This window comes from Synchiropus splendidus, chromosome 4 (genome assembly GCF_027744825.2).
Source record: "Synchiropus splendidus isolate RoL2022-P1 chromosome 4, RoL_Sspl_1.0, whole genome shotgun sequence".
Classification (NCBI taxonomy): Eukaryota; Metazoa; Chordata; class Actinopteri; order Syngnathiformes; family Callionymidae; genus Synchiropus; species Synchiropus splendidus.
The window spans coordinates 30,404,377-30,413,828 of NC_071337.1; the positions used below are offsets into that span (position 1 = coordinate 30,404,377).

The window sequence follows — 9,452 nt, forward strand, 5'->3', positions numbered from 1 at the left end:
TTTTGTAAATATAAAATCAAAGCGGGATCACCAAAGTGAGGAACATTGACATTTTAATCTTAATCAAATGGCATTGAATGAAATTTCCGATTTGCAAAAAATGCGTAAATTATTAAAATATGCCAGTACTATGGAACACAATGAACATTAGAAATCAAATGTTTCTGCACAAAAATGCATTGAACAAGATCAGCAGATTTAACCATTTAAACAGAAGAGTTATCAGCTGTCCTGGTCTGATTCGAACCGACACTAGAAAGTAGGTAGAATGGAATGTCGCTACATCGATAGCTTTGGCTTCACATATTATATATAACTCATTCATTGTAATTGGGAAATGTTTGGACATCATTTGAAAAGGTCTCACTTGTGTCGTAAGCCACCTCAAGAGATCCAGAGTTGTGCTGCATCAAACAGTAGACCTCCGCAGATGAGCCAGTACGTGGCTTGACAATACAAACTACCATTCCCTACGAAACCTCACTACGGACCTGGAGCGCATTTACAAAGCACCTGTGCAGTTATTTTCGCAGCAACTTTGACAAAAAAATATTCAAATACACCACTTGGTCGCCATAGAGTGGAGGCTGCTCCATCTTCTTGGTGACTTCATCAGGAAGTTGCCTTAGCTTATCTCTGGAAAAATTCTGAAACTTCGACACACTCCATTCAAACACATATTTGAGAATAAAACCATCTTGGCTCTTATTCACAGACAGGCACATCAGAAAGCATGGTGATTTTTTGATTCCAAGTTCCTCTCGACTGCCGTCTTTTTAAAGCTAAATCTGATCTAAAGCCATTTTAATTGACTCTGAGACAGTGTCACTGAGATAATGAAGCCGTTAACGCAACAATTTTTCACTTTATATCCAAATTGCTATTAGCTGCTCCTCGCAGGGATCATTTGAAGGCCAAAACACTCTAAATCTGGCACCTTGCTTTGTTCCAATGCTTTGAAAAGCTCTCACTATGGACATACCCAGGACCCCCTGTCTCCCTCTGTCTTTTTATCTACCCTCTGTATTTTGGCCCTCAAACTTCAAGGATGGCTTGGAGTGACACGTCGGGCACCCCTCCCTCCTCCCATCCGCCTCCTCCTGAGCGGCTGCCCCCTTCCTGGCTGTTGGCCTTTCCTGCCGTCTGATCCATTTTTCAGAGGCAGCAGTAGTGGCACTGAGGGGGCATAATCCAACATTAAAGCTGCAAGACGTCGCCAAATGTGCAGGAGAGGGTTAAGGAGGTTCTGGAGATCTGCTGCTTTTGGATTTCTGCAGCACAGGAGTAGACAGAAAGCAGGTTCTCATGACATTTTGAGACACATAACCTGTGTAATATCTCCTACACATAGCATCTGTAGAGTTAAGAGCATGAGCAGTACTACTGGTGTGGCACTCGTACCATGGATTGTTTTGTTTCACAACAAATAGATGCGCAACCCTCTTATGTAGCATTCAAGTTTAACTCAAGTTTGTTGAGTTGGGGAAAAAAGAAGACGTTCTAATGAACTGCAGACAAAGAAAAACAAACTGCATTAGTAGAATGGTTCAGACTGTATTCAATTTAACGCTCCCTGCTTTCAAGGCATTTAATTTCATTTTGTGCTCTATAAGACCTAAGCAGGCGTGACCAGGGTACTCCGAGTCATGGCCAAAACCAAGTCAAACCTTCGGCCAAACTGAATAGAGAAAACCGTCAATTTGTCATTGTGAATCCAGGTGAACTAAACACCAGTAAAATCAAGTCCAATCTAGGTGTGCCCCATTTCCAACCAACCCTGAAGGTTTTATTGAAATAAAGGTATTCTGGGTGCAAATGGATGGACAAAGACCCCTGGTGCAAACCTGATTCGCAAGGACAGGTTTGATTTTGTACTCTCTCGAGACTCGTGGTCAAAGCTGTCTTTCCCCCATCAAGTTCATTAATGGATCCAAGGTGGCAGGTTGGGTTTTCAAAAAGAGTTCATTGGTCAGGAATTTAACTCATTTGTGATTTTTTTAAAATGGCCGGGACCACAACTACATGACAAAACAGCTTTGCTCCTAAAATATGACAAATTCTTTTAGTTTGTAATACAGCAGTAAAATTATCTTAGATGTTTTGCGCACACCAAGTTGGCATGAGTGAATGTAGTATTTTACTTTTCTTTTATTGTAGTATTTGTAGTATTTTCTTTTATTGTAGTAATTTTATTGTTATGTGTTAGGCATCCATAAAATACCCCCAAACACATCAAGTTATTGAACCTACTCAGAAAACCTTTTGATATTATTCCATTACTTGTTGGTTCAGAAAAAAGGTTTAAGTAAAATGTTGACCTATTTTGGCAAACGCTTCACCTCCCTGGTAACCATTTCCATCTATTACCATTAGATTGAAGTGTTGGACCTTGTCTCATTTTAGGGATCAAATTTGCTTCGGGTGAATTAATGACAAAAAGATGTCGATGACTGCATCAAAACAAAAAAATGCAATTACAAATTGGGCAAACCCCAGTGCGACAATCTTTAGTCACAGACTGATGTGACGCAACATTAAGAAAAGTTCCCTTTTAGTCACATTCTTCACAAAAAAAAACAAAAACTTGTTTTGCTACTATGCAAACTTCAGAAATATTTAACTGAAAATTATATCATGATCACAAGGGTTAATGGAGGACCGTGATGACTCTTTCTTCAGCCTGATAGCGAGCTAACCAGCTCTGTCCAAACATATAATAATAAACATTTATTGCAGACACATCAGTTGTAAAGAGTAGGAGACCACTAATTAATTCTAAGATGTTTAACTACTTTAATCTGCTTGGCTTCAAAATTCAGATTTTACATATATACTGTGAGCATGTACAGATATGTATATTATCAAACTGGTATCAACAAATAAAACCCGCGGTCACATAATCGTTAACAATCTCTCTATAAAAGACACAGAGTCAATTCCCACAAAAATATATTCTTTTAAGACAAATTCATATCTTGTATTTACAATTCTCAATATTTTCATTCACAACAAAGAGGAAATAAGATTAACAGGCAACAAAAAGAGAGATACGAGCAAGTCAAAAACCATTTCCGCAAGTATAAGCTGTGACCGTACAATAGAAAATAGCCTTCGTTAAACTTCATTAAATATTTTTTTTCCCTTTAAATTCTTTCTTTTCATTGTTCTCATAGCGTTGACGTCAGAACCCGCTGTGGTGTCGTCCCATGGTGATGCCTGCAGACAAAAAGGGAAGAATCTTTTCAGTATATGACAAGATTTTATTTTATTTTTAACTTGTTTTATCGCACGCTTTCACAAATGACGAAGACAAAAAAAAAAGGCTAGATGTGTTTTACACTTGACACAGTTGCTCTCAGCCTTTCCTTTCACAAATAGCTGCATTAAGCAAAGGGGCGTGAATAAATCGCCTGCGATTATTTAAATGAATTAGGTGGAGATCACCGTGAGTCCCGGGGGTCCCTGCAGGATGTATTTGACTGCTGCCCGCCCAAGCGGTAAAGTGGAGCCTCAGTCTCATGATTTATGAGCCCAGGTGATCCTGCTGTCCGCTCAGGTGCAGCACTGTTTGCCTCACTTCAGGGTTCATTTAGCAGACGGCGTGTGGAGAGCAGTGCTGGGTGATAATGTCAGGCTGCCAAATTGATTTCAAATACACACGGCTCTTGAGGAGGGTGTTGTTTTGATTGCCTCATCATTAGAGGGTTACAGGTTCACTGGGGTCTTTCGCATGTGCTCGTCACCAGCTCTGCTGTTGTTAGGCAGAAATATATATATGTAACTCTACACTTTTTGCCCCTATTCTACCATGAATGAATCCTTTACATCGGTCAGATGCAGATTTCAAGCCAGTAAAAGATGGAGGAAAGAAAACCTGCTGAAACACTGCAGCGTCATGAGCAAAACAATTGTGGCTACCTGTCTGTGATCAACTGGAATGAAGACTTCATGGAACTGGGTCTGTGGTCATTCTCATCATCTGTAGAGAGTAAAAATATATAAATCAATAACACAAAAAAAACACTTTTCAAGAACAATTCAATATTTATTAGTGGCCAGAGGATCGTTTTCTTGCCAAGTTGCCAACTAAAGTCATACACATATATTCATTCAAGTTGGTGTCAATGTAATGTCTGCAAGAAGTGATAATGGTCATTTTATTAAATTACCGTTGTTTGAAATGATTAATTGCCTAAATATTTAAAAGTTCTGTGGTCACCATTCTTGAACTGAAAAGTATCAATGATAATAACAATGATCTGCAGTTTACTGTTAAGTTTAAATCAAGCCTTTGCAACGCACATTGGATTATATGTTTCAGATCAGAATCTAATATGGTAGAAGCCAATTGCAATGATAAGAACGATCATCTCTGCCCTCACGTTACAGGAACGTCGATGAAATGCGCAACCACGAATTACTCTTGTAAACCCACACAAATAATAAACACACAAACAGAAATCACTGAATAACAAAAGTAGATCCATCACTGTTTGTTTGTGATGTGTGTGTTTCAAAGCAAAGTTGAAGAAACGGAAGAGATCAACTCTGACTCTGACTCACTGATTACTGTGGAAACATATTTTCAATAGTGTATATGGTCAAAAATGAGGCTTGCAGCCTTGAAATTATTTTCACGAACCGATAACATAGCACAAGTGCTAATTTGTAATTAAGAATACACGATTGATTTGGATTGTAATATCAGTACTGCTAAAAATATTGCAGAATTGCAGCTAAATGATGAAGGAACCTTTGAAAACGCAACAAGTTACACTTCAGATATTTTTAAAGTCACGCAGGATCCGAAGTATTGTTTTGTTATTGTACCCATTTCCACGATTGCACAAAGATGATGAATATGTTTATATCTTTATTTGTTAACTGTGTTCAGGATAAATATATACAACACAACATTCCAGATGTATAAATCATTCTTAAGTTAATTATCAGTCCTATAGTGATCAGTCACTCACGCGTGTGATCACCGTCACCCACCAATACGTCATACAGAAAGAGAATGTTGAGAAAAGTAAACTCGCGCCGTACCGTCTCTTTTGGGACTGAGGCTTCCCGAAGAATCCGCATCACTGTCCTCTTCAGTGCCGGAGGTTCCAGCGCCGGTGGCCGCTGGTCGCGCGTCATGGCGCGCAGACGGCACCGCTCCGTGCAGAGACAGGTGTCCGGCCGGCGCTCCACCGAGGAGCGATCTCATGTTCAAAAGCGAGTTGGCGTTCAAAAAAGCCGCATTGGCCCAGTTGTGCAGCTTGCCAATCTGGCATGTGTATATCCCATGACCCGGCGGCAGTAAGCCAGGCAGGCCGGCGGAGGCCAAAGCCGACTGGTGGTGCGCTATAAGAGTCGATTTGTGCGCGCTATCCGGAGCCGTGGCCGTCTCGGCCAGCGACCAGATTTTAGGTTTACTTTGCGGCAGTCTCTGTCTGCTCGGTGAAAGATCCACGGGAGATTTGTTTAGCGCAACAGCGGCCGGCGCGTCTCTCAGGCCCTCCAGTGAGAGAGTCTCCGAGCTGCGAGGCGGCGAGGCCGCTCTCTCCGTCTCCTCCTCTCCCTGCTCCCGCGCCGTCTGCTCCTCCTGGGGCTTGTCAATATCGACCGTTTCCAAGTCGATCTCCTCGTCTTCGTCGTCGCTTCCGTTCTTGCCGTGTTCGTCCTCGTTGTCGCTGCTAAAAATGCGCCCGTCCCGGTCCTCGGCGCTGCGGCCCCAGGTAACCTTGTTCTCCTTCTTCAGTCGTCGGCGAGCGTTGGCGAACCACGTCGAGACCTGTCGGCCAAAGTTCACCTTGATTTCAAGTAAAATATGTTTTTCGCTCCATATATATTCTCGCAGTCAACAGTTCTCAAAAGCTGCAAGAGCGAGTTACGTGTCACGTGACCCGGGTGAAACAAATTGTGTACCACATTGTCACGTGATATGTTCTTCTCTTACTTTAAGTGTTAGATGAAGTTGTAAAATAATTGTTTTGAATTATCTCTATACGTTTATGTGCCTCTACCTGTGTGCATTTTTAATTAAAGGTCACTGCTATCTTTGAAAGTACTGCATTTAACAGTATATGTATTCATCGCACAACTACATAGAAAAATAAGACGTATCTTTATCAACTTAACTGCAATGTTTGCGCTCCAAAATTCTTTGCTCCAATGACAGGGGAAAAAAAACTTCATGAATGTAAATCCTATTTTGCCCAACGCAAATCTATTTTTAGCCTGTTTTCACACATATTTTGTGTTTCATTGAAGCTAAATCTAATAATAATTGTATTCATGTAAAAAGACTGACCTGAAACTTGAATTGAAAGCGTCAGTTGGGAACTAAACAGCCACCCAACTTTAATTCTCAGTCTTTTAATTCTGTCCATTGTTCCAAAATTCCAAAAAATGAGACAATTCAAATATTAAATATTGAGCTTTGGCTTTCTGTCTCGCTCTGATGGCCCAAGATCCCCATCCTGTATGGCAATAACCTCCAGAAGGTGGACCTTGATAAACTAAAATCATGCGTCTGTGTTTTCATACCTGGACTTCATAAAGGAATCACTAATATTCAGTATTCCTCTAAATTGTAAATATTGGGTTTCTTTTTTCACAGTTGCTTCTCACCTGCGTCAGCGTCATCCTGGTGATGATAGCAAGCATGATCTTTTCTCCTTTGGTGGGGTATGGATTCTTCTGGTGCTCCTGTAGCCAGGCCTTCAGGGTGCTGGTGGTCTCCCTGGTGGCGGTCTTGGCCCTGGATGGGTCTCCGTATGGGTACTGACCATATGGGTAGAACCCTTGAGCAGCATGGACAGGAAGGGGAGACGCAGGGTGGGAGCCCGTGCTGTCCTTCAACTCATACTGGGAACTCTGGAATAAGAGACGAGGCAACTTGTTGAGTCAAACTACTAATAAAGTAAACATACACTTGTTATTAATTGGGTGAAAATGGCATGAAATGACTACCGTTAAACAGAAATGTCGGAAGGCAAAGTGTGTATTTATTTTGAAGTTCAGCAAAAACAAACAAATCCACAATGGCTCACACTAAGAGGAGCGGAGGTATCAGTTCCTCCAAGTCATTGAAATATTATTCAAATTCATATTTTCTTTAACCACAATAATGTCTTAATTTTTATTGAACTGGATGTACATAATGTGCATCATTATTTTGATAACATTAAAATATAACATGTACATTAGCTTTGTATGAAGTGATGACAAAAGATAGAGTCATAATAATAATAATAATACACACAAACTTGAAAAAAAAAACTTTTTTTTAATTGTTAATTTGGTATTTCGTTATTTTGCTAATGATAAACGATTCACAATCTTTAATGTAATAATGATTAACCTGAGTTTTATTCCGGTTTTGAGACTCCTATTCGGTTTGCTTTTAAATTCGATAACTATCAGGGTCTTTTTTTTTATTCTCGCGATTGAATTTGAAAGTCTCACCATCTGCGAAATGAGAGCGAGGTCTGAGGCTCCGCTGTACGGCAGAAAGGCACTGTAGTTGGGAGCCCACGGACCCCCGTACATCCCCAGCATGGAGCCCACAGCTGCCGCGGTAGCCGACGAGCTCACGCCGGTTTCGGTTGCTCCCTCCCGGGTAGTGGCCGGTCGCTCGCCTGCGTAAACCTCATGGGATGCGCTGACAAACTGGGGGTACCCCAGCTGAGGGAAAGCCATGTCCCAACTCTGACAGTCAAATCTCAGAAGACGAGGCAGACAGCTTAGCAGGAATCCGGTGAGAAATCAGTCAAAAATAAATGTCCCCCTTGAGCAGGAGCTGTCACTCGTCCACCTCCTTTCCGCAATTTGGCACCTCTAGCTGCGCGCAAGGACTCACGCGTCTGGACGCAAGAGCTTCTGGATGTGAAGCTCAATGACTGATTGGCAGTCTACTTAAGCTCCAAGCTCCTCCTTTAACCGGGGCAGGCGATTAGTGCATTGGTTAGCCGAGGTCGTGCGTGTGTGTGTTTGAACACACTTTCCACACCACCGTGCTACTATTTCGAATAATTACACATCCCCTTGACTTGTCAGCAACACAGCGATGAACAAAACACAATATGGTGCCCAGGACTGTGCGTATTAAGTAGAGTACTGAAAAATCGTTAAATGCATGTGCTTAATTCTGCCCACATTTGTGGGATTTTTGCATTTCTATTTCTCTCCCAGCTTGATAAACCATGTTTATTTACGTTGAGATGTGTCACAGTAGGTGTGAGGAGAGATCCCTCTCAGCCACTGTGCAATGGATGAATAAGAAGCACATCTGCGATTGCATGTTACCACAACATCCGACTCCATGGCTCCACTCACTCGCACACATCTTCCAAGATTAACACATGCTACAGAATTGTGGGGTTATTTGAACACATTGACCCCCACCACAACACCTGAAATGCAGTCCAGATTCACACAACTCACAGCAAAGTCAATATTGATGATCTTTTTCTGGCGAGCTATTTTACTTGTACACAAAAATGTAGAGTTCATATTGCCAAGCTTTGCTGCAAACGTTGACCTTTAACAGCGCTTATGTCAACAGTAAAGCTTTAATGTCACGTAGGCTTCGATGCCCGGTTTTCTACATTCACAATTCATGGCTGAAAGACAGTCAGTGGTTGCTGGCAGCTGCCACATTGGATTCATTTAATATTCAACGGCATGATACCACTACTCTGTTCAATGGTGCTTATTACCCCGTACCCCATTTAAGCATGCGTGTGTTTCCTCAATTGTTGGCTAATTTTAAACCGGCATTACACCAGCTCAAGTGTTTTTTTCTCCCGCTGCTTCTTCACTCATTTAAGTGCTGAAGAAATGAAGTTAGGAATTTGGTGGGAGGATAAATCCCCTGTCTCAGGTGAACAGACACACCCACCCAGCAGCGCAGAAATACAACATCCTGTAGGCAAGAAATTCCTGTTGCAGTTTCAGGAATATATTTAAACTTTCACCTTCAAATAGTCAATGGAGATAAGTGTTTTTTTCGAAACACCATTAAAACAAAGTGGCCACTCTAAGACCAAACTCAACACTTCATATTGACTCAAAGTAGCTAGGAATAAAAGCACACTCTTTTAGTAAATTCACTATTAGAATACTTAAGGTAAACGGTGAATGCCCCCTAAAAAAACTCTCCCTCTTGACATTTCAGATTAGATCAGCCCACTCACTTGTGTGATGCTGTAAGAGTGAGATGTTAAACTTTGATAGAATAAGTGCATATATTGACTAGCAAAATACTTGAATTACATTTAATGTGAAAAACATCATAGCAACCATTATCATCAAGTTTGCATTCCCAAGGTGCCATGGTTGAGTTTGCTGGCTCTTCCAGCAGGGCACAGGGTGCAATGCATGTATGGTGCTCTCATAAACACTAGAGTGCACCGAGGAACATGAACACTTTTGTTCAAGCTGAATTTGATACCTGGATG

At 41.4% G+C, this 9,452-nt stretch overlaps 1 protein-coding gene across 1 annotated transcript; it reads right to left on the reverse strand.

Annotated features, from left to right (window-relative positions):
* Positions 1 to 2,668: 2,668 nt before the first annotated feature.
* Positions 2,669 to 7,861, reverse strand: irx1b (iroquois homeobox 1b). The gene is made up of 5 exons (XM_053862864.1): positions 7,459 to 7,861; positions 6,622 to 6,867; positions 5,050 to 5,782; positions 3,919 to 3,979; positions 2,669 to 3,216 (listed from the first exon to the last, which is right to left on the reverse strand). The coding sequence occupies exons 1-5, from the start codon at positions 7,690 to 7,692 to the stop codon at positions 3,168 to 3,170; spliced, it is 1,323 nt and encodes a 440-aa protein (XP_053718839.1). The 5' UTR covers positions 7,693 to 7,861; the 3' UTR covers positions 2,669 to 3,167.
* Positions 7,862 to 9,452: the final 1,591 nt, after the last annotated feature.

Coding starts and splice junctions, on each gene's coding strand:
- irx1b (XM_053862864.1), bottom strand. CDS start 7,692: ATGGCTTTCCCTCAGCTGGGGTACCCCCAGTTTGTCAGCGCATCCCAT. Junction 6,868..7,458: donor TCGCTCTCATTTCGCAGATG/GTGAGACTTTCA, acceptor CTCTTATTCCAG/AGTTCCCAGTATGAGTTGAA. Junction 3,980..5,049: donor CCTCAGTCCCAAAAGAGACG/GTACGGCGCGAG, acceptor TACTCTCTACAG/ATGATGAGAATGACCACAGA.